The sequence below is a fragment of the Symphalangus syndactylus genome, chromosome 6 (assembly GCF_028878055.3).
Source record: "Symphalangus syndactylus isolate Jambi chromosome 6, NHGRI_mSymSyn1-v2.1_pri, whole genome shotgun sequence".
In the NCBI taxonomy this organism is placed as follows: Eukaryota; Metazoa; Chordata; class Mammalia; order Primates; family Hylobatidae; genus Symphalangus; species Symphalangus syndactylus.
Genome location: NC_072428.2, coordinates 58534454 through 58559750, shown reverse-complemented (window position 1 = coordinate 58559750; position 25297 = coordinate 58534454). Strand labels below are relative to the sequence as shown.

The following is a 25297-nucleotide window of genomic DNA, read 5'->3' as shown; positions in this document are numbered from 1 at the left end:
GGCGCTCCTCACTTCCCAGACGATGGGTGGCCGGGCAGAGGCGCTCCTCACTTCCCAGACGATGGGTGGCCGGGCAGAGGCGCTCCTCACCTCCCAGACGATGGGTGGCCGGGCAGAGGCACTCCTCACTTCCCAGATGGGGCAGCCGGGCAGAGGCGCTCCTCACCTCCCAGACGATGGGTGGCCGGGCAGAGGCGCTCCTCACCTCCCAGACGATGGGTGGCCGGGCAGAGGCACTCCTCACTTCCCAGATGGGGCGGCCGGGCAGAGGCGCTCCTCACCTCCCAGACGATGGGTGGCCGGGCAGAGGCGCTCCTCACCTCCCAGACGATGGGTGGCCGGGCAGAGGCACTCCTCACTTCCCAGATGGGGCGGCCGGGCAGAGGCGCTCCTCACCTCCCAGACGATGGGTGGCCGGGCAGAGGCACTCTTCACCTCCCAGACGATGGGTGGCTGAGCAGAGGCACTCCTCACCTCCCAGACGATGGGTGGCTGGGCAGAGGCGCTCCTCACCTCCCAGACGATGGGTGGCCGGGCAGAGGCGCTCCTCACCTCCCAGACGAGGCGGCTGGGCAGAGGCGCTCCTCACTTCCTCCCGGACGGGGTGGCCGGGCAGAGGCGCTCCTCACCTCCCAGACGATGGGAGGCCGGGCAGAGGCGCTCCTCACTTCTTCCCGGACGGGGCGCCCGGGCAGAGGCGCTCCTCATTTCTTCCCGGATGGGGCGGCCGGGCAGAGGTGCTCCTCACTTCCCAGACGGGGCGGCCGGGCAGAGGCGCTCCTCACTTCTTCCCGGACGGGGCGCCCAAGCAGAGGCGCTCCTCACTTCCTCCCGGACGGGGTGGCCGGGCAGAGGCGCTCCTCACCTCCCAGACGATGGGAGGCCGGGCAGAGGCGCTCCTCACTTCTTGCCGGACGGGGCGCCCGGGCAGAGGCGCTCCTCACTTCTTCCCGGACGGGGCGCCCGGGCAGAGGCACTCCTCACTTCTTCCCGGACGGGGCGGCCGGGCAGAGGCGCTCCTCACTTCTTCCCGGACGGGGCGGCCGGGCAGAGGTGCTCCTCACTTCCTCCCGGATGGGGTGGCCGGGCAGAGGCGCTCCTCACCTCCCAGACGATGGGAGGCCGGGCAGAGGCGCTCCTCACTTCTTCCCGGACGGGGCGCCCGGGCAGAGGCGCTCCTCATTTCTTCCCGGACGGGGCGGCCGGGCAGAGGCGCTCCTCACTTCCCAGACGGGGCGGCCGGGCAGAGGCGCTCCTCACTTCCCAGACGGGGCGGCCGGGCAGAGGCGCTCCTCACTTCTTCCCGGACGGGGCGCCCAAGCAGAGGCGCTCCTCACTTCCTCCCGGACGGGGCGGCCGGGCAGAGGCGCTCCTCACTTCCGGACGGGGCGGCCAGGCAGAGGCGCTCCTCACTTCCTCCCGGACGGGGCGGCCGGGCAGAGGCGCTCCTCACTTCCTCCCGGACGGGGAGGCCGGGCAGAGGCGCTCCTCACTTCCTCCCGGACGGGGCGGCCGGGCAGAGGCGCTCCTCACCTCCCAGACGATGGGTGGCCGGGCAGAGGCGCTCCTCAGTTCCCAGACGGTGGGTGGCCGGGCAGAGGCGCTCCTCACCTCCCAGACGGTGGGTGGCCGGGCAGAGGCGCTCCTCACCTCCCAGACGGTGGGTGGCCGGGCAGAGGCGCTCCTCACCTCCCAGACGGTGGGTGGCCGGGCAGAGGCGCTCCTCACCTCCCAGACGGTGGGTGGCCGGGCAGAGGCGCTCCTCACCTCCCAGACGGTGGGTGGCCGGGCAGAGGCGCTCCTCACTTCCCAGACGGGGTGGCCGGGCAGAGGCGCTCCTCACTTCCCAGACGGTGGGTGGCCGGGCAGAGGCTCTCCTCACTTCCCAGACGGGGCGGCCGGGCAGAGGCGCTTCCCACCTCCCAGATGGGGCGGTGGCCGAGCAGGGGCTGCAATCCCAGCACCCTGGTAGGCCAAGGTAGGCGGCTGAGGGGCGGGGGCTGCCACGAGGCCAGACCACGCCACCGCACTCCAGCCCGGGCAACACCGAGCACTGGGTGAGCGAGACTCCGTCTGCAGTCCCAGTACCTCGGGAGGCTGAGGCGGGCAGAGCACTCGGCGTCAGGAGCTGGCGACCAGCGTGGCCAAGATGGCGAACGCGTGCCTGCAGTGAAAGGAGAAAAGGCAGGCGGTGGCGCGCGCCGGCAGTCCCAGGCAGTCTGCGGCGTGGGCAGCAGCAAGCCGAGTAGATTGTAGCCTGGGCCAGAGAGGGAAAAGAAGAAAGAAGGAAAGAAAGAAGGAAGGAAGGAAGGAAGGAAGGAAGCAAGCAAGCAAGCAAGCAAGCAAGCAAGCCTCCATTATTTCTTTACTTCTTCTATACACTCTAGTCTGTCATACTGAATGTTGGATTTTCTGGATCTATTTTTCCTATACCTTTTCTTTTGTAATTTCAATTTCTTTGTTTTTCTATTCTATATTCTGAGTAAATTCTTTTTTTTTTTTTTTTTTTTTTTTGAGGCGGAGTTTTGCTCTTGATGCCCAGGCTGGAGTGTAATGGCACGATCTCGGCTCCCCACAACCTCCACCTCCCGGGTTCAAGCGATTCTCCTGCCTCAGCCTCCCAAGTAGCTGGGATTACAGGCATGCGCCACTGCACCTGGCTAATTTTGTATTTTTAGTAGAGACAGGGTTTCTCCATGTTTGGCCAGGCTGGTCTTGAACTTCTGACCTCGGGTGATCCACCCGCCTCAGCCTCCCAAAGTGTTGGAATTACAGGTGTGAGCCACTGTGCCTGGCCAGTAAATTCTTTAATATGCTCTTTTTAGTTTATCATTTCAGTTTACATTGTTGTTGATTCCACTGTTCTGAACTGTTGAGTTTGGTTTCATTATTATGTGTTTTATTTCCAAGTGTGCTTCTCTACTATTTTTTTCCTTTTTTATTCTTCCGTATAGCTTCTCATTTTGTCATCCGCTGTTTCTGTAGCAGTTTCTCTTGCTTTGTCAATGTAATATCCTTTTAAATCCCTGTTAACTCTCACCGGGGTTGTTGATTAGAATTTTTTAAAAAGTTTTCTGTGCTTTCTTGCCTTGACTTAACTCTTTTTGAGGACTGCTTGGTCTCCTTTACAGCTCCTGATTGTCGTTTATAACACCTAGTCATTTTCTATTGTCTTTGCATACTTACAATGAAAGTCTAGACTAGTTTAAGTTGGTAATTTGTATTCTTTAATGATTGTTAGCCCCTGAGTGAGCCTCACTTTCATAGCTTTCCTTCCGTCACGCCAAAGGAAAAGTAGGAGTTCTTAGTATTAGAGGCCTACTTCATGTATATGGCCTGTTGATGAGGATGCCTGCTCTTTTTTGACGTTTGGGGAGAGTTCCCAAATCTTTTTGTATTTTACTTCCTGGAGTCTCTCCAAGATGATTCTCAAATCAGGCAAACAAATGAAGAAATGTCACTGCTTGGCCAAATTGCTTTCCTTTGTGCCCCTGCTTGACTGGAATTCTCCCTTCTAGCCCTCTCACTCCTTGTGGTGTTTGGTGGGTAACCTCACTATGAAATTTCACTTCCATTTCTGGTAGAAGATTAGTTTAAAAACTTTCAAGTGCTACTTTTTTTTTTTTTTTTTTTTTTTTTTTCAGGAAAAGAATTAGAATGAATGTTGTTTCCAGAGTAGGTTTCCATTTGCCATCTACCCCGGCCCCATTTTTTGTTCATTCAGCAAATACTTATTGAATGCTGCCTGTGCTAGGAAATATATGATGAAGAATACAAAGTCTACTCATGGAGACTATATTTTAATAAAAAGACTAAACCTTGACATTATTCTCTTACATATTTTTACATAAGGAAAGAGTATTTGTTTTATCTTGGTGGGAACTTTATTCCTCCAATGAATAATATAGTAAAGAAAACAAGTGGGAAGTTTCATGCAGAAATTACCTACAAGAAATAGGAAGAAAATATATAAAGGTCAAAACTTAGTAAGTCATATTGACCTAGCATGTTGCCTGGATTATTTAGGTATGCAATAACTTTTTACTGAAATGAAATGTTCTCAAGTACTGTAAGGCCAAGTAATTCAAGATAGAGAGGAAGGAACACCATCTATGTCTGTCAGCAAAGTAGTAACAAAACCTTTTCCCCTCTTGCATAGGAATTTAGTTAACTTTTTAGGTATGTTTCTTGGAGCCCTTACAGTATCAACTACATTAGTAGGCTATACTGCTATGGAAAAAATGATCTCTGAGTAAAAATTGCATGTAGACCAGAAGGAAATATAAATGAACTAGTTTCCAGATGCCGATACAATGGCTGTAGGCTTCATTGAGTGCAGTGATTCTTGAAACTGGATAGATCTTGCAGCAGTCCATACAGCTATCAGGGAGCTTTCATCCCAATGCTGACAGCTCATGTGCAAGGAGATGAGATCTAAATCAGGTAGGTATAGAGACCATACTAGCTGAGATGCTAATGAAGCAAGGACTCCCGCAGAAGGAGAACTTGACACTGTACTGCCCACATGCTATTCTTCTCTCCTGTATTCGTAGTGAGTCTAGTGCCAAGTGTAGCCTGTGATAGTCTTTGATTTTTAATATTCTTTGAGCTTAACGGGCACTGCAGTGGTTTATTCAGGTCTTGGGATCCCGACAGGTGTTTCCCCCAGGTCCATTAGGAGTCTTCTATTACTTTTAGAGATCATTTTTATAGTGTAATATGCTAATTTTCCCTTAATTTAGGCTCAGGTCTCTGGGACTTTTGGTCCTCCTCAGTTTGCAGATTTCACAAGCAAATTATTTTACGTTTCTTTTCTACAGACTTGACCCCTTATTTGGGATGTGTGAAAAATTTTTACAGGAAGTAGACTTTTTTCAGAGGTAAGTATTTTATAACTCTTCTGGTTTATTAAATCTTGGTTACACGGAGAATAGCACTTGCAGGCAATAGGAACAATCACAAATCACATTCCTTCGTTTAGCTCGTGCAGCCAAGCTATCATTTGTGGACATGTCGTTAACCTTAAATTAGGAAAAAAAACCTAATTTGGTTTTTTTCCTTAATGTTATAGAAACTTCTTTGAAGTTAGAGCTTCAAAACTAAACCTACCAGGAATCTCTTGCATTTAGCACTCAGCTAGTCCATAAAAAGACAAGTAATATGAAGAAAACGTGTAAATACGTTTGTTGAAAAAAAACCATTAGTCATCTGTTCGTTTATTTATTTATTTATTTATTTGAGACAGAGTCTTGCTCTGTCACCCAGGCTGGAGTGCAGTGGCGCAGTCTTGGCTCACTGCAGCCTCTGCCTCCTGGGTTCAAGTGATTCTTCTGCCTCAGCCTCCCAAGTAGTTGGGACTACAGGTGCCTGCCACCAAACCCGGCTAATTTTTGTATTTTTAGTAGAGACGGGGTTTCATCATGTTGGCCAGGCTGGTCTCTAACTCCTGGCCTCAAGTGATCTGCCTGCCTTGGCCTCCCAAAGTGCTGGGATTACAGGCGTGAGCCACCACCGCATCTGACCTCATTATTATTTTTTGAGACAGGGTCTCACTGTGTCACCCAGACTGGCACAGCTCACTGCACCCTTGAACTCCTGGGCTAAAGCTATCATCCCACTTCAGACTCCTGAGTAGCTAGGACTACAGGCATGTACCACCATGCCCGGATAATTTTTAATATATTTTTTTTAGAGATGGGGTCTCGCCATGTTGCTCAGGCTGGTCTCAAACTCCTGGCTTCAAGAGATCCTCCTGCCTCTGCCTCCCAAAGTATTGGGATTACAGGTGTGAACCACTGCACCAGGCCCACAGTGTTCTTACACTTGCATATTTCTCTATAATCTAAACAATTATTTTCTAATTCTGTAGGTAAATTTTATTTTGTAGAATACATATATTTTTTCAGAGTTTTATATGGAATGAATCCGTTAAAGCACATGCAGTAGTTGAATGGAAAGCTTGATGAAGAAATAGGAGTCGAGGGAGTGACCAGACTTCTGGTATGCTGGCAGAATAATACTGGAAGAAGACACAGGATCTTAAAGCACTGATGAAGTCTGTTTCATTTCTTCCACTCATTGTCTCTGCCCTCATGAAGTTCACCAAACCTGAGGTTTTTATGACTCTGTACTTGTCATTTGGGTGATGACAGCTTCTTATAGGGCTGAATTGCAACACTACCTCCACCAGCAGGTAACGCTCTCTAGCAAACGGTACTATCTAGCTTGGCTTTTTAGGATCCTAGTTTTGAGGCTGGGCACGGTGGCTCACGCCTGTAATCCCAGCACTTTGGAAGGCCGAGGCGCGTGGATCATGAGGTCAGGAGTTTGAGACCAGCCTGGCCAATATAGTGAAACCCTGTCTCTACTAAAAAAATACAGAAAATTAGTAGGGCGTGGTGGTGGGCAGCTGTAATCCCAGCTACTCAGGAGGCTGAGGCAGGAGAATTGCTTGAACCCGGGAGGCGGAGGTTCCAGTGAGCCGAGATCACGCCATTGCACACCAGCCCAGGCAATAGTGCGAGACTCCGTCTCAAAAAGAAAAAAAAAATTCTAGTTTTGAATCTGAAATAAGTTCATGCCTTTAGATTCTTTAGAGAGTCTGTTTTTGCACAGTTGGGTTGAAAAGTTTTTTGGGAAGATGATAGCTCTGAATCCCCAAAGTTCTTCATCTGATGTTCTTAATCCATCCTTTGAGTTCCTGCACAGATATCACTTCCTCAGTGAGATATTTTTTGACTATCCACTGGCACAAGGCACAAAATTGGATCAGTCTGAGCCAGGAGTAACGTACTTAACTTTTCTGAGCCTCAGTGAGGCATCATCCCCTCTGAGTCTCAGTGTTTCTGCCACTTGAATGTAAGCTCCATTGAAGCAATCGTTTTGTTCTCTTTTGTTCACTGGGTTTCCAGAACCTAAAATAGTGCTTGGTGCTTCGTAGGACTTAAAAATGTATTTGTTAAAATAATTAATGAATCTATAATATGAAAATAAAAATTCTAATGATGCATAGGATTGCTGGGAGTTAAATAAGATCATGTAAAACACTTAAGAATATGCCTGGCACATAATGGTTATCAATAAACAGAGGCCTTTCTGATGATCTGGTGACTGAGGCATGATTGTATAGGTACCAGTCTATCTTGGTCGTAAACTGCAAGCTCCTCTCACTTCATCATTCTTCCTACTTCAGGGTTTGGTAGGTGTCTGGGGCCCAGCCTGTGGTGAAATGAGTGCACAGTTGAATGAGTCAGTTGCTTCTGTTTGTTTCTCCAGGTATTTCATCGCTGATTTGCCCCACTTGCAGGACAGCTTTGTGGACAAACTCCTTGACCTTATGCCCCGACTCATGACATCCAAACCTGCAGAAGTGGTCAAAATTCTACAGACCATGCTGCGACAGAGTGCCTTCCTGCATCTCCCACTTCCAGAGCAGGTCAGGGTCTATTTGGCCTCTGTAGGCCAAATCTGTCCAGACGGTCAAAAATCTTTACCTCGGTGATCTTCTTTGACCAATGGAGCAGCTGGGCTAGGCTTTTCCTCTGAGTGGCTCCCACATGCCCACTCATTAGATAAGGAGACAGAAAAAAGATGTGTTTTCTTGTCCAGGAATGACCTGGCTTTAGAATCATAGTATTTTCCTCTTGCTTACAGATCCACAAAGCCTCAGCTACCATCATTGAGCCAGCGGGCGAGTCAGACAACCCTTTGCGGTTTACCTCTGGGTTGGTGGTTGCCCTGGATGTTGATGCAACCCTGGAGCATGTGCAGGATCCTCAGAACACTGTTAAGGTCCAGGTCTGTCGGGTTTGGGTCCTCATGGAGCTTCTAGACTGACCTTGTGTTGAAGTATTTAATGTTAGTACCACTGTAGTCTCTACCTGAGGGACAGAAACTGGGACAGGAGAAGAAAGAGCCTCTGTGGGAAAGAACCTAGGCTTGAATCTCAGCTACTGCTGAGTGTTGTTTGGAGCAAGTTACTTTAAACTCTGAGTCTCAGATTCTACAACTGACAAATAGGAGGAGTTGACATAAAGAGATAATGTATTTAAAGCCCCCAGGACCCAGTAAGGGTTCACTAAATGATAAGACCTTTTCTAATCTTGTAATGTGACGTTAAGATTTGGTCTTTTGTTACAGAAAACTGTAATAAACAAGTTCCTTTCAGGCTGTGAGTCGGTCAGCTGGCAGATAAAATTTATGGATGGGAAAAAGCGATTACTAGGAAATATTCTTTCCCAAGTTACATAGATGTAATAGAGACATATGAGAAATGTACTAGAGACACTAATCAATTCAGACAGTGCAGTTAAGCCCCACAAAGAGTACTACTCCTTCATTCATCCATCTGTCCACTCATTCATCCTTCCTTCCATCCATCTGTGCAATCGTGTTTACTCTATTGCATGCACTAAGTGCTGTGGTTGCCAAGGTAAATATGTCACAGTTCTTCCTCTCGGGGTGTGCATAGTTTCATTAAGAGACATACAAATGGGCAGGCAATTATAAAACGGGGTTTGGTGAGTAGACATGCACAGGATGGGTCATCTCCTAGACTGTCTCCTAAAAAACCCCTTTCAAAGCACCTCTACCACATGCAGGGCTAAACCTTTTAGAGTATTCAATTTGGAGTGTGGTGAAGGCTCAGGAAAGGAAAGGAGAAGGGCACAAGGGATATGAGAGAAGGGCCGAAGGGATATGAGTCAAAGCAGGGATGCAAGCACTGGCAGGAAGTACAATAAGGGGACAGAAAAATAGGCTGCAACAGGCAGAGAAGGCTTCCTGGAGGAGGTAAGGATGAATCAGGCCTTGAAGATTATGCTTTTTGGCTGTGGTGACATTAGAGGAACGGGCCTTCTGGCTTCCAAGCAGGAATTATTATAAATTATGAGACCTGCAGAGAACTAGTTCTGAGCTAGCTGTGAAGTTGTACTGCATATTGGAGTGGTTTTTTTTTTTTGTTTTTTTCCACATTAGTGGTTGTCCACCTTCACTGCACTTTAGGATTACTCAGAAAGCATTAAGAAGAACAGATGAACAGGTGTCAGCCTACATTAATTAAATCAAAATCCTGAGAATAGGGCCCATGGATACTAGTGTTTAAGAGTTCATAGGTGATTCTAATACGTAGTCAGTGATACCAGCAGAACTACTGTTTTACATTGTCCCTGAAAAAAACTTCACTGATCAATTGAGCATAAAGGAGATTGTAGGCAGGTTACTTAAGGGTCATCTCCTAGACTGTCTCCTAAAAAACCCCCTTCAAAGCACATCTACCACATGCAAGGCTAAATCTTTTAGATACCTTATAGGTAGAGGGACGGGAAACTCACTGCCCCATCGTGGGACAGGTCCAGTGGTTTGAAAGTGCCATCCAGTCCAGTCACCACACCCTGAGTCATTCCTCTGTTCCAGGCACTACTTCAGGTGCTCAATAGAGATACAGCAGTAAACATGCCTCAGAGATGACACTGAGATTACATTCCCCATTAAAATACTGTAGATCTGTTCTTTAAAGCAGACCCTGCAGAACTCCATTCATTAACTCTTTTGTAAGCCTAATCTAGGTTACTGTATTCTACGTGATGATCATTCATACTGGCCATTTCCTTCCTCTGACCTACTTGGGCCACAGGTTTCTAAGCTCCACTTTTGGAGTAGACAAATGAAAGAAGGCTTCCAGCAACCATTTCACAGAGGAGTCAAGGCCTTTCACCAAGGACAGTTTTGCTGAAAATGCTGGGAATTTTTTTTTTCTTTTTTTTGAGACAAGGTCTCTGTCTGTTGCCTGGGCTGGAGTGCAGTGGCATGGTCAGCTCACTGTGACCTCAAACTTCTGTGTCCAAGGGATCCTCCTGCCTCAGCCTCCTGAGTATCTGGAACTACAGATACCCACCACCACACCTGGCTAATTTTAATTTTTTTTGTGTGGAGATTGGGGGGGTCTTACTTTTTTGCCCAGTCTGGTCTTAAACTCCTTAAACTCCTGTCTTCAAGCAATCCTCCCGCCTGAGCCCCACAAAGTGCTGGGATTACAGGCATGAGCCACCATGCCTGGTGAACACAGAAGTTATGGCCCCTGTTCATTTGTTTTTCCTATGATCATTGCTATTTCAGCCCCCCTCTGCCCTTCTTTTTCTTTCTTTTCTTTCTTTCTTTCTTTCTTTCTTTCTTTCTTTCTTTCTTTCTTTCTTTCTTTCTCTTTCTTTCTTTCTTTTCTTTCTTTCCTTTCTTCCTTTCTTTCCTTCTTTCTTTTTCTCTTTCTTTCTTTCTTTCTTTCTCTTTCTTTCCCTTCCTTCCTTCCTTTCTTTCTTTTTCTCTTTCTTTCTTTCTTTCTTTCTCTCTCTCTCTCTCTCTCTCTCTCTCTTTCTCTTTCTCTTTTTTGAGACAGAATCTCACTCTGTCACCCAGGCTGGAGTGCAGTGGCAGTGATCTCAGCTCACTGCAACCTCTGCCTCCCAGGTTCAAGTGATTCTCCTGCTTCAGCCTCCGAAGTAGCTGGGACTACAGGCACATGCCACCATACCCAGCTAATTTTTGTATTTTTAGTAGAGAAGGGGTTTCATCATGTTGACCAGACTGGTTGTGAACTCCTGACCTCAAGTAATCCACCTGGCTCAGCCTCCCAAAGTGCTGGGATTGCAGGCATGAGCCACTGTGCCCGTCCCTCCCCTTCATTTTCTAAAAAAAAAAAAAATGAAGCCCAAGCACTTGTCTTTAAAGATAATAAGGATCAGGAAACTGAGACACCTGCATCTTTCTTCTATAGTAGATTTGGGAGCTTGGAGCCTAGAACTAGAGTGGGGAGTAGCAGCATTAAGAAATAAGGGTAGGCCAGGTGTGGTAGCTCACGCCTGTAATCCCAACACTTTGGGAGGCTAAAGTAGGAGGATCGCCTGAGGTCAGGAGTTTGAGACCAACCTGGCCAACATGGTGAAACCCCATCTCTACTAAAGATACAAAATTAGCCGGGCATGATGGTGGGCACCTGTAATCCCAGCTACTTGGGAGGCTGAGGCAGGAGAATCACTTGAACCCGGGAGGCAGAGGTTGCAGTGAGCCGAGATCGCACCACTGCACTTCAGCTTGGGTGACAGAGTGAGACTATCTCAAGAAAAGAAAAAAAAAGAAATAAGGGTAGACTGGACACAGTTGCTCACTCCAGTAATTCCAACACTATGGTAGTCTGAGGCAGGAGGATCACTTGAGGTCAAGAGTTGGAGACCACCAGCCTGGGCAACATAGCAAGATCTTGTCTCTACAAAAAAGTTTAAAATTACCTGGCGTGGTGGCACGTGCCTGTAATCCCCACTCCTCAGTAGGCTGAGGCAGGAAGATCACTTGTGCCCAGGAGTTTGAAGCTTCAGTGAGTTATGATCGTGCCATTGCACTCCAGCCTGGGTGGCAGAGTAAGACCCTGTCTAAAAAAAAAAAAAAAAAAAAAGAAAGAAGTGTAGAATCAGGGGGAGGCCCTATGACCTGAGGAGAGATGAAGGATTATAGGGCAAGTGGGTGAGACATGCCTTCCACAGTTTCAGCATTGACCACAGTTTCAACATTGGAAGACCTGTGTGGTTCCCTACTCTGCCTTCATAAGTATATTTACATAGAGCAGGTCCTGGTCCCAGGATAAGTTTCATTTGTTCCTCTAGTTCCTTTGTACTCTGCAGTATAGTAGGCTGTCTACACAGGGAGCTGGGAGGTCCCCCAGGATGCTGAGGAAGAACTCTGTTGCAGTTCGTGAGACTTAAAGAACTAGCCAGTGATTTGAGTGGACTCTTCATTGAGCAGTCTCTCCGTAGGAAGAGAGATAAATGACTTCCTAGCTGCTTGAAATGTAGTGGAAAGAATGCAATTACAAAGTAACTCCAAATACTGGTGGTTGGTGATGGATGCTGGGCCATGGTATGATTCAGAGCCAGGGAGGGAGTGCTCTTCTGGTGAAGGTGCCTGAGAACACTTTTCATAATCAGAATTAAAATTCTTACCTGTCTTTGCACTTAATAGAGACACTCTGTTCATATTACTCATTCACCATGAATTCAGGAAATGTTTACTGAACACTGCTTCGTGCTGGATTAGGGGAATAGAGATGTCTACAGTGTTGACCTCCCTCCAAGGCGCAGTCTTAGTAAAGTTGGTGTCATCTTTCTTCTTGTGTTTTGAGGTTCACAACAGATGTCATCATCCATTTTGTTAAACTCTCCTCTCGCTTCTGCCTCTTTTTCTCATTTCTGTCACCCTTTAGGTCTTATATCCAGATGGCCAGGCTCAGATGATTCACCCCAAGCCTGCAGACTTCCGGAATCCTGGCCCAGGGCGGCACCGGCTTATCACTCAGGTTTACCTCTCCCACACCGCTTGGACAGGTAAGGAGTCAGGACCAGGGTAGGCAGGAAAATATGCTGTGGGAGATCACACCTACCCTTAAGCGTTTGGTTTTTAAAGTTTGAAAAAATTACATGGATGAATCAGGCCTTCTAAGAATTGAACTTAATGAGTTTATAAGCACAAACTGGGTATATTTGGGCTAATTTGCTACAGTGCTTTGATTGCATGAGAGATAAGATTCTGTTAGAAGATATACAGGCAATTATGATAGAATGGAGTCTCATGGAAAGGGCCCTGGTCTGGACACCAGGAGACTATTCTTATCCTAACTGCCACCGACTTGCTTGGTCACCTTGGACAAGTCTTTCCCTTTCTGAGTCTTTTTCCTCATCTTCCAAATGACAATAATAATTCTCAATCTACAAATTAGTTGTGAGGATTTAAAAAAATTTTTTTTTCATTTTCCAACTTATATGTCTGAATTATGAGGATAAAATGGGAGAATACAAGTATAAAGGAGATTACACTTCAAGCCTGTAAGGCTGCTTTAAAAAACTTAAGAAGACCTCAGTCTGCAGAACCTAGAATAGGGGGCAGAATTGGCCTCAGTGGTGTTTCCCAAATAATTGGAGATGGTTCAGGAGCACTGTTACTGGAGGTGTTTAATGCCACCAAATTTGGTTTATTTTAGAGATATGGAATGCCTTTTGGAATTTTCTTTCACTCTGTGTTTTTAAACACAGAATTATAAGGCTATTATTATTATTATTATTTTGAGACGGAGTCTTGCTCTTGCCCAGGCTGGAGTGCAGTGGTGTGATCTCGGCTCACTGCAACCTCTGCCTCCTGGGTTCAGGCGATTCTTCTGTCTTAGCCTCCCGAGTAGCTGGGATTACAGGTGCACGTCACTACACCTGGCTAATTTTTTTGTATTTTAGTAGAGACAGGGTTTCGTCATGTTGGCCAAGCTAGTCTAGAACTCCTGACCTCAGGTGATCCACCCGCCTTGGCCTCCCAAAGTAGTGGGATTACAGGCATGAGCCACTGCGCCAGGCCTTTATTAATGGTTTCCCTCTGTCAGGGTGTTAGACGGGTAATGATGACTTTATAAAGCTGTTGGATGTTAGGGCAGCCCCTTTGGGGTTCTAGTGGCGGTAGGCCTGGTGTAGTTGAGGGAGCATCCAGCAGTTCTGCTACCCAGGACGTGCTTCCCTGAGTATTCCTCATTCCATAATCTGGCTGCCTGGAATGTTTTTGCACTATTTGCCAAACCACTGGCCCCACAGGAAAATAGATTCCTTACTCTAGTATCTTCTGCTGAAGGGATCCCGGACATGGGGAAGGAAATGCTGTGGGACAGTACTGTTTCGGGAGGGACAAGGCTCAGGAAAGCAAATTACAGTATGCTGTAGCTCAAAAGATCATGGAAGGTCTTGAGAGGGTACTGACTTGTCCCTGGTCACACAGCAAGTCATTGCCACGGCCAGAGTTAGAACTCAGCTGATCTGCCCCCAAGCTCAAGGTTCTTTTTCCTAGGCCCCATTTGCTCTTAAGGTATCCCAGTTCATTGCAGACTTCCTTGTTTGGTATTGCCAGGTGATCCTGAGCCTGAATAATTTTAACTTATACAAGATCACAGCCAGGCATGGTGGCTTGTACCTATAATCTTTGGGAGGCTGAGGTGGGAGGATCGATTGAGCCCAAGAGTCTGAGACCAGCATGGGCAATATAGGGCAACCCTATCTCTACAATATATATAAAAAAGTTAACTGGGCATGGCGGCATGTGCCTGTAGTCCCAGCTACTCAGGAGGCAGAGGCAGGAAGATTGCTTGAGTCTGGGGGGGTCAAGGCTGCAGGGAGCCCTGATCATGCCACTACACTCCAGCCTGGGTAACAGAGCAAGACCCTGACTCAAAAAAAAAAAAAAAAGAAAAAGAAAACATCAGAAACAAGAAAACAAGATCACCTCCTCTGAGTGGTTGCTACCCAGTCACTATTACAAATCCCTGTTTTAATTGTTAATATATAGTGTGTACTGGGTCAGATGTGTTTTTACATTTAATTACTTACTGACTTTCCCATTAGGATGTAGGCTTCTATAGAGCAGGGAACTTGCTTGTCTTTGCCTCTGTATCTCCAGTGTTTTAGTAGCCTATGTCTCTAGTGCCTGACATGTAGTAGGCACTCAGCAAATAATGAAAATTGAATACAAGGTTTTAAATGTGCAATAAAAATTCACTTAATCTTTAGACCAACCTTGCAGTGGAAATTAGTATTCTCTTCTTCATTTTACAGATACATAAATGGAGGCCCACATACCTGATCAGTGATAGCGCTAAAGCTGGCAGTTACCCTTCCCAGCCCTCACTGTGCTATATCCCTTCCGGTTTGGGGCACTGAAGTGAAATATGTCTCATTGTAAATGAGACATATTTCTTTCTCCTAATCTAGGTGATGGGGCCTGGAGTTTTTAGGGAGCTCCTTCAATCCCTCAGTAGCTCCCTACCAGGGAGGGGCCTCTCCTCTGGGAGGCAGGATGCTGCCACGTAGGAAGCTGAGTCACAGACCATGTTTCAAATTCTGCTTCCTTTGCCGTGTGATCCTGAGAAAGTTATTTTACTTCCCTGTCTCATTAAGATGAGAATAAGAATATAAACCTAGGAGATATATTCTTCTAGGCATGACGCATAAGTTGCATGAGTTGTCCTAGATGATCTTGTCTCTTTCTCCCAAGTTCCCCTCCCTCTTTTCTCTCTTCTCCGCTTTACTCCTATGGCATTGCCTTGAATTGCCATTCTTATCAAATGTTGGTAAGGGAATGCAAGATGACCCTGTAGGGCTGAGTCCTACATCAACTCCCTCTGCCCTTAGCAGGATTTATTTGTTTTTGTTTGTTTATTTGTTTGTTTGTTTGGTTTTTTGAGACAGGGTCTCCTTCTGTTGCCCAGGCTGGAGTGCAGTGGTGTGATCCTCTCGGGCTCAAGTGGTTCCTCCCACCTCAGTCCCCCTAGTAACTGAGACTATACGCCTGGTTAATTATTTTTATTTTTTGTAGAGACAGGGTCTCACTATGTTGCCCAGGCTAGTCTCAAACACCTGGGATCACGTGATTCTCCTGCCTTGGTCTCCCAAAGTGCTGGGATTATAGACTTGAGCCTTATCCAGCTTTTACCAGGATTTGGCTTCTTGAAAGTGCTATGCCAACTGGGGCTGTGGTTGTGGTCTGCCACCTGGGATGGAATGGGAGAGTGTGGCAGGAAAGCAGATACAGGTAACTATCTTGATTCCACCCTGAGTGGGAGATTCATCTGTAGCCTGGTATCAGAGAGCAGTGTTAGTTTCATGACAGTTACACTCATGGCTGCTGCATGACCCTCATGTTGTCATGTGAGTGTGTGCTTATCACATGGCTGGTACTTGCTGATGCTGAGGCTGCACTTAGATCTCATGCTGAAATCTGAGGTGCACTGGATTGCTCTGGCCTTGGGCTGACTGCAAACCTTTCCCTTCCTGGAGGACAGCAATCCAGTCTCTACTCTGACCCATAGAGAGAAGCTTGGATGTAACCAGGAAGAGGTCTGGGGAGGCATTGAGAAGTCCTGGAGTCTCTGCCCTTGTTAATTTAGATCCATCTAGCCTTCATTCCTACCCTCTAAACTTCTTAGCCTTGGGATCATCTTCAACTTACACTTTTTTGCTCTGGTTGCACCAAATTAAGGAGACATCCCAAGCTCACTCCGTTCCTGGCCTTTGCACTTGCCCTTACATTTTTCTGAAATTCTCTCCCTCTTCTTTATAGAAGCTTATGGTTAACAGAATGAGTAACTGCTTCAGTTTATGAACTGGGCTCAAATTCTTACCCAGGTGTGCATTTGGGGAGTCTCTGAGAACCTATCTGATTCTTGGGACTTTTGCCAAGATTGTGACAGTCTTTCTTTCATAATGTAGCAGGATAAGAACTCTTGGGGTTACCTGCTTGGCATAGAATGGATATTCTATTCCAAAGCCTTCCTGCACTCCCTCCTTAGTACTTCTTTGCAGGCTTGGGTTAGAGCGTGTGTTGTACTCCATTGCAACTATCTGTTTCCTCAACCAAACAGCAGGCAACTTGAGGGGAGTTCTTATTTATTCTTGCTAGGACCTGCCCATAGAGACACTAGATGATTATATTGTAAGATAATGTAATGAAAGAATGAAATGTTTTCAGACATTTTAGGTCCCTGAAACATGTTCCTGTTCATTGGCCAGAAATTTTTTGGCAAACCATTTCCTATTCAAAGGCTTCCTCTCCACTAATAAAGTAGTCTGTGGTACATGCAGCCCGGAGGCTTGAGATGGGACTGCACAGGAAGAGCCCAACTGGGTATCAGAATAAGCCACATGCACCTTCTGAAACTGCCCAAATCCACACTTGCATAAGAATTTGAGCCCAGTTCATAAAGCAGATCATGAAGCAATTAATCTTCCTGGAAGGATTTTTACCCTGCTCTCCAGTTGTCTCAGCAGCTTTGGCTCTGTGCCACAGTGAGCCCGAGGAGAAGGTGATGGAACAGCATCACATCTGCAGGCTCAGTGTTTTGTTTGGTGAGGGTAAGGGGAGGGATGTGGACGGATGAAGAAATTTCTCCCTACTGCTTCCATTTTGATATTTCTTTAACTTCACATTTCATCCTCATTCCTAGCAGTTGCCTAGTTATAGAGGATTTCTTTTATCTTTTTTTCAGAGGCATGCCAGGTGGAAGTGAGGTTGCTGCTGGCCTACAACTCCAGTGCTCGCATTCCAAAATGCCCCTGGATGGAGGGTGGTGAGATGTCACCACAGGTGGAAACCAGCATCGAGGGCACCATTCCCTTCAGCAAGCCTGTAAAAGTTTATATAATGCCCAAACCTGCACGGCGCTGAGGCAAAAACAGTCTTTCCAACCATGGCCTAGAGGGCCCTTCTTAGGTGTCAGAATGAGCCAAGCCTGAAGCACTTCACCTGGAATTGATGTATAGGCTTAAGGAGTATGTAACCTTTACAGTCTCATCTGGTATCAAAAACCAGGATAAATTGTTTCTTCAACTAAAAAATAAAAAAACCTTCAAGTCTACTTACCCTTCCCCTCTCCACAATAAAGTTGAGAAAACACCAAGCTGTTCTAGTTCCTGGTCTGTAAAGAAATGCATGTGGCTATAGCTTCAGGTTTTATACTACATGCTTACATGCTATTCCTCTGGTGTGAAACACAAAGATCCACCTACCTCCTGATAATTGGTTATTTGAGCTATAGTCTTGTTTCTTAAAGTGATGGTGTGTTTGTCAGGGCAACTCCAAGGTCGCTTTAACAGCTGTACTTTTTTTACCATTGACAGTTGCTGAAGGACCTTAAACATGGCATTATCTTGCTAAGAAGCCTCTTCCCTAACACAGGCAGTAGCTGGGCCAAGGACTGAATAGCTGGAGAATGAATCATTTTCATCTTTGAGGAAATTTTTTTTTTTTTTTTTGAGATGGAGTCTTGCTGTGTCGCTTAGGCTGGAGTGCAGTGGCGTGATCTTGGCTTACTGCAACCTCTGCCTCCCGGGTTCAAGCGATTCTCCTGCCTCAGCCTCCCGAGTAGGTGGGACCACAGGCGCCTGCCACCACGCCTTGCTAATTTTTTGTATTTTTAGTAGAGATGGGGTTTCACCACGTTAGCCAAGATGGTCTTGATCTCCTGACGTCGTGATCTGCCCACCTCAGCCTCCCAAAGTGCTGGGATTACAGGCGTGAGCCACTGCGCCTTGCTTTGAGGGAAATTCTTGATCTTGCCTGCCATTATTCTTAGGACCTCTATCGCTTTAAATAAATAATATAGAAGAGCTATATTTTACAAAAGAAATCAGGATTATGGGAAACAGGGATCCAGTGCAAGAAATAAAGTAATTTACTGCAGCATCTCTGATGAGTTGATGCTGCATGTGAGTTAAAGTTTTAGGCATGGGGCTGGGGGCTGTGGCTCATGTCTATAATCCCAGGACTTTGGGATTATAGGAGGCAGGAGGATTGCTTGAGCCCAGGAGTTCAAGACCAGCCTGGGCAACATAGCAAGACCCCATCTCTGTTTAAAAAAAAAAAAAATTGCAAGTGTGATATAGTAACAGTCAGTGCTCCAGAGAGGTTAACCTTTGGTACCACCTGTGCTGTGTACTTTACGTCATTTAATCTTCACAATAGCCAAATGAGGCTATTACTGTACAGTAAGTAATAAAGCCTGTATTCATTAAAATCCAAGAAGATCCCAAAGGTCTAAGCTATACCACCTCAGGGGAAGTATATGGGAAAAAGCCTTCAAATCTTCAGCTCTCTGTGCCTCAGTTTCCTCATCTGTGAAACGAAGATAATTGGACCTCAGTGGTGGTTGAATAGGATGGATTAAATAACGATTGCTAGAATCTGAACCTGCAGCTAGTCTTGATCATATTTGGCACTTGGCAAGCTTATAAAAATAATAGCAAGATAATACAATTACTCAGAGGTGGAGCTGGAATTTAAATTCAAGCATGTTTTAACTTTTGGTTTAAGGTACTTGGGTGTACCTGGCAGTGTTATAAGCTCTTTTCTCTAGGTACTGTTATCTTCATTTTATAAACAAGGCAGCTGAAGTCAAGAGAAATAAGTAACCTGTCCTAGGTCACACAATTAGGAAATGACAGATCTGGCAGTCTATTTCCAGGCAGTCTATTTCCACAAGGTCATGAGTGCTAAAGAGGGACTAGGGGAAGAATGATTAACTCCAGGGAGCTGACTTTTCTAGTGTGCTTACCTGTTTTGCATCTCTTAAGGATGTGCCATGAAGCTGTAGCCAGGTGGAATTGTACCACAGCCCTGACATGAACACCTGACGGCAGCTGCTGGGTTGGAGCCTAGACAAAAACATGAAGAACCATGGCTGCTGCCTGAGCCCATCATGCTGTAATTATAGAAAACCTTCTAAGGGAAGAATATGCTGGATATTTTTCAGATAAGTACCCCTTTTATAAAAATCCTGCAAGTTAGCCCTCATTTTCCATGTAAGGAAACAGAGGCTTTGAGATAGTGTCTGTCTCCTAAGGGACAAAGCCAGGATTTGATCCTGCCTTAAAAATGCAAAATGTAGTACTTTTTCCATCAAAGGTAGACATGCACTTAAGAGACAGGTTTTGGCTTGGTATCAGAATACATTTTAAAAAGCTGTGTAAGAATTGAACAGGCTGTACTAGGGGGTATAGCATTCTCCAGGCTAGATGAGTTTGAGCAGAGGTTGAACAAGCTCCTGACAAATGTATTGCTAAGGAATTCAAGTATCATATCGGGGTTGGGCTCAACTTTTTAAATTGCTTTTACCCTGAATTTTCACGTTCTGGGGAATATGAGAATTTTAGTTTTTCTCTATCTGATTCTGTACTTTTTCACTGAAGTGAAAAAAAAAAAATAAAGACCTTTTTGTAAAGGTCTGGAAAGGGGCATAAAGAGCACTCCAGTGTGGCACCTTCATTTACAAATGAATACGCAGGCCCAGAGAGACTGAGTTAGTGGTGAAGCTAAGGCTGGAACCCAGGCCTCCAGTTTCTTCCCCAGGTGACTTTCATCACAGGGGTCTGTTCTTAGTGAGTGGTCTAGCATGCACCCAGCAGTCAGAGCGAGAAACCTGTTTGGCACATTGGATTCCTTCCTCATCCCTCATACAAAAGTAGCCATCAAGTCCTTTAGATCCCTCTTCCTTCATGTTTCTTAGTCCTCTTCTTACACTGTTTCTATGCTGATGGAGCCACCATCAGCCCTCCTTAAGTGATGAGCTGATCTGACCACACCATTCCCCTGCTCAGGCCCTTTCAGTGGATCACTACTCATCCCAGGAAAAAGTCAGAACTCCTGTCTTGAAGGCTCTTCATGGCTCTGCTTCATCTCCGGCCTCATACTCCCTGTCCCAAACTGTCTCTGTACTACTCCAGTTGAACAGAATTACCTGTGGTCTTTTTCTCTCACCTCTAGGCCTTTGGACCTGCTGAGCCTGGGAATGTGCTCCTCAGACTGTCTCCTGTGGTTCCTTTCCTTCCATTCTTCAGGACTGGGCCTTGTTCTAGGACATATCTGTGTCTCTTATGGGCTTGGAACATTTCCTCTATGTTCCCACAGCCTCCTATACTATATTCTTCACACATATAGTATTTATTAATATTGCATTGCAGGTTCACAAATGCAAACCCCTTAAGAAAGGTAGGCAGGAAAAGTAAAGGAATAAAGTGGCCTAGAAGATAACAGCAATTGGAAGAATCAGAGAGCACATTCTCTGTTGGAGAAGCCAGTGCTATTCCATTCCACTCAGTTATTTTCATTTATAAGTGTGGACCTAGTGGTGTCAGTTCTTCCCATTCTTCCAAAACAGCCAGAAATCTTCATTTTCATGAAAGTTAAAAAACCTTGGTAACTACAGTAAATATTAAAATTACTGAGACAAACAAAACATGTCTCCAGGTAGATTTGTGCCAATTTGCAACTTCTACATCCTCACTGTAATGTTTACACATCTTATTTCTTCCAACTGATCTGTACCTGGACCATAAGAATGTCTGTGCTGTATCCCCAGCACAACTCCTGGCACATACCGGGCAAGGAAAGAATGATTCTGTGTCTCCAGAGCAAAGGTAGCAGTACCATGGCATGCTGCAAAAAAAGATTCAAGTTGCTGAAAGGACTTTATATTTGCTTTGAGATGATTGAACTCAGCAAACACAGTTATGGAGAAGAAAGGTACACACCTAGCCATCGCCAACTTCTTGTCTTTTTTTTTTTGAGATGGAGTCTTGCTCTGTCACCCAGGCTGGAGTGCAGTGGCGTGATCTCAGCTCACAGCAGGCTCTGCCTCCCTGGTTCCAGCGAGTCTCCTGCCTCAGCCTCCCGAGTAGACTAGCTGGGATTACAGGCACGTGCCACCACGCCTGGCTAATTTTTGTATTTTTAGTAGAGACAGGGTTTCACCATGTTGGCCAGGCTGGTCTCGAACTGCTGACCTCAGGTGATCTGCCCACCTTGGCCTCCCAAAGTGCTGGGATTACAGGCGTGAGCCACCGTACCCGGCCAACTTCTTGTCTTAACCACTCAGGCTAGAAGAAATGACCTGTGGGCAGCTTGAGGGCTATTCTACCTACAAACTAACTCAGAGGCTTCAATGATTTAAGACAGAGGACTAAGTATAGTTATGTGGAGAAACAGCTTCCCTTCAAGCTCTACATATTTCCATCACTGACCATGTGCACCAGGTTCCAAAGTAGGGGCTATGTATTAGCAGGTTTCCTTAAAAGTTTAATAATGTCACTGACAGATACTTCTGTCTCTAAGAAGTTTACAATAAGTTCTCTTTAATTGGAGACAACTCACTTAGAACAATGATTACACCCACACCAAATTCAACACCCACCAGAGCTGTCTCACCTTACATTTGACAAAAAAAAAAAAAAAAAAAAAAAAAAAAAAAGACTGCATCACTAGAGAAACAGTCTGAATTTTATCAAACATCCCTCTCAGCTATACAGAGGGCTGGCTTTATGAGCTGAGGGAACAGATCTAGAAAGATCTGTCATCTGACAAATGAAAGGGCTGCGGAAACGGCACCAAGCAGATCCTTCCGAGACTTCAATGCTGGGTGTCGGGTCTGTGAAGCACTCACTCCCGTCTGCTTCTAGGGAGCAAGGAGGTGTATGCCATAAAATGATAAAGACACAGTGCTAGGTTCTAATCCTAGGTCTGCCACTTACTTGGAGAACTTGGAAAAAAATAAATCCCTTCACTTTCCATACTGTTTCAGCTTTTCTTGCCAAGCCACATCTTAAGTTGCTGTCCAGTCTATAGATTGGTCCCTGTAGGTCAGAAGCCTAACTAACTATGTAGTCAGGTGGCAGGATCATATGAAGCAAAAATCATCTTTCCACTGCTGCTGCTCCAATGATGGCTGGGGTGGAGCGATTTTATTTAGTTATGGCTGTGATAAATACCATACCTAGTAAATGTCTAGTTAAAAGAGCTGCCAAGTAACTGTTTTTTCAGTGAATTAATGAACCTTCCATTTTTTAAGACTTAACTTAAATGTCATCTCCTTAGTGATGTCTTCCCTAATTTTCCCTCCATCCTAGTAGGATAAATTAGTCTTTTCTTTGTGCCACCACTGGACCTAGTAAGTATTATAATATTAACATTGTGTTATTATTGTTTACTTATTTGTCTTTCTCTCATACAACATAATTCCCAAGGGCAGGAATTGTAACATTCATCCTTATTCCACCAGGGCCCAACAATAACTGGTCATAAAAAAATTAGTAATGGGCTGTCCGTAAATGGATATGAAAGAGAATTACTGAATAAATGAGTGAGATAGTTCCTTTGGGCTCCAACATTCTATGGCTCTTTGAAATAATAAGCTGCTATATTGAGAACCATAAAATGAAACTAGTTGGCTTTACACAGTATCCCCATTAACAGAAAGATAAGGACAACAGTGGTTTAATGTATTGAGTCCTTACTAAATGCCATGCAGTGAGTTAATACTTTCTATGAATTGCCTCATTTAATATCTACAATGACTCCAGGTACTGATAATGTTATCCTGATCTAACAGATAAGAACAGTGAAACTAAGAAATTAGATAAATACCCAACCAGTGAGTGGCAGTGAGCTGCAGCTCAAAGTCAACGCTATTTGACACCAAAGCCCATAGTTCTTTAAAAAGAAAGAAAAATTAAAAATAAGATGATGCTGATAACTTGTAGTTCTCTCAGTCTATTCTAAGGCTTCACAAAGGCCACCTCGGTATTTAATAGAACAAAGACTATCTGAGCCAGTAGGAACCTTTAAAGGGCATCTAGCCAGCCCCAACATTTTCTACTTGAATTTTTTCTTTTTTGAAACGGAGTCTCTCACTGTCACCCCAGGCTGGAGTACAGTGGCGCCATCTTGGCTCACCGCAACCTCTGCCTCCCGGGTTCAAGTGATCCTCCTGCTGCCTTAGCCTCCCAAGTAGCTGGGATTACAGGCTCGTGCCACCACGCCCAGCTAATTTTTGTAGTTTTAATAGAGATAGGGTTTCACCATGTTGGCTAGGCTGGGGTTGAACTCCTGACCTCAAGTGATCCACCCACCTCGGCCTCCCAAAGTGTTGGGATTACAGGTGTGAGCCATGGCGCCTGGCCTATAGTTGAAATTTGAAGCCCAGAGAGAACGATCTGGCTATAGTCTCAGGGTTGGTTAGTAGAACAGCCTGTCTAGAACCCAACTCCCAGGGCATACTCCTACTGTTCCTGTTACTCAAATGTTCCCTCAGTTCATTCACTATATTATTAAACTTCTGTCTCATCTTTTTTTCTTTTAGCACCCTCAAGGACAGGGACCTTGTCTTGGTCATCCCTGCATCCCAAGAGCCTAGCACAGGACCTGGTATGAGCAGGTGTCCAAAAATGCTTAGGGGAGGCTGGTTTGGAGAATGGTGAGTGACAGTCACAGGCATAGGCACTTACTGATTTATTCTCCTCTTAAGGCTCCATCAGCAGGTGGAATGGAAGACACCTCCCACCCTGACCCCTTGGGCAACCAAGGCATTATACTCCTTCACTGCCTGCTCTGTCTGGAGGACCCGCACATCAATGCCATGTTTCTTGAGGTACTCCACAGTTGATGAAGGCACCTGGGAAGGTGGAAAAGAGATGAGTAAGTAGGGGAAAGGCCCCCCAGGGGTTCCTTTACTGCCATGAGGCAGGTGTACTCTACAGAATTAGACAGTGACAATCATTACTTCACGATCACTCAGTGTATCACCAGTCCAAAATTTGGCAGTGAGCCCCAATGAGTCAAAAAGCCCTCTTCGTCAGAGATATCATAATACCCATGCATAAAGCTCAAGTGAAATGGAAATGAAAGAACATGGAATTTGCAGTTAGTCTTGGATTTACATCCTTACTAGCACTGTAACCTTGGGTAAGTAAATTAAATTCTCTGAGTCTTTGTTTTCATGTCTGTAAATTAGGGATATTAACACCTAGGGTTGGTATGACAACTAGCTGAGCTAAGGGTACGTGAAACATCTACCTTGGTGCGCAAACTCCATAAATGTTAAATGTTTGAGTTAGTCTAAACTGAGTCTAAATTTCTTCTTTGCCTCATACTAGCTAAGAAATGTTAGGCTAGCTCTTTAAAGTCTCCCAGCCCCAATTTCTTCCCTTGTAAAATAGGTATAATAGTACTTATATCACAGGGTTGGTGTGAGGATGAAATTGACTCATGTATGTACACTGCAGCTCAAATGTCTTCTCACAAAGGCCTTTCTTGCCCAACCCATAGTAGCCCCGCATAAGTCACCATTTTCTTCACTGCGTTTATTATTATCTGAAGTTGTCTAGTTTTTTATTATCCATGAGGGGCATGAATTTCTAGAATAGTGCCTTACCCACAGAAAATGCTTAATAAATATTTGTAAATGAATTTATATGAAAGATGTTCTTAATAGTGACAGCTATTATTAGATATTTTCTCAACTCTGGCTTGTCCTGAATATTTTTTAAAAATAGATTTTAATTAGACTCTGCCTCAGAAAGAACTCAAGTGAAATATTTTTTAATATGCCCTATATTTTCTGTATATTTGAGATTTATAAAAGTAGCCTATCAGGAATTATTGTAATGGGGAAAAAAAACGAGTTTAAAAATTTAAAATATAAATAGGCTGGGCATGGTGGCTCAAGCCTTTAATCCCAGCACTTCAGGAGGCCAAGATGGGAGGATGCTTGAGCCCTACTGATGAAGGTGCCCTATATATATAAAGCCCTAGATATAAGGGGCACCTTTATCAGTAAGAAACAGGACTGTAGGACATCTATAAAGCAAAGAATGAGCTAGGCCTCTATGTGGAAGACTATCCATAATACAGTAATGTAAGTGGGGGAAAAAGTTACAGAATACATATAGCACTGACCTAT

General features: G+C 45.4%; 2 protein-coding genes across 6 annotated transcripts in view; one reads left to right on the top strand and one right to left on the bottom strand.

Annotated features, from left to right (window-relative positions):
- Nucleotides 1-17467, top strand: part of INTS4 (integrator complex subunit 4) — a 133244-nt gene extending 115777 nt beyond the window's left edge. For both annotated transcript variants that reach the window (XM_055283030.2, XM_063641406.1), the window contains exons 19-23: nt 4821-4880; nt 7276-7435; nt 7654-7797; nt 12248-12368; nt 17057-17467. In XM_055283030.2, coding sequence (XP_055139005.1) covers nt 4821-4880; nt 7276-7435; nt 7654-7797; nt 12248-12368; nt 17057-17235 — 664 coding nt within the window. In that variant the 3' untranslated portion in view covers nt 17236-17467. The remainder of the gene's footprint in view (nt 1-4820; nt 4881-7275; nt 7436-7653; nt 7798-12247; nt 12369-17056) is intronic.
- Nucleotides 17468-23832: 6365 nt separating this feature from the next.
- The window catches only part of AAMDC (adipogenesis associated Mth938 domain containing), a 52430-nt gene continuing 50965 nt past the window's right edge, over nt 23833-25297 (bottom strand). For all 4 annotated transcript variants that reach the window (XM_055283054.1, XM_055283053.2, XM_055283052.2 and 1 more), the window contains one exon: nt 23833-24010. In XM_055283054.1, coding sequence (XP_055139029.1) covers nt 23870-24010 — 141 coding nt within the window. In that variant the 3' untranslated portion in view covers nt 23833-23869. The remainder of the gene's footprint in view (nt 24011-25297) is intronic.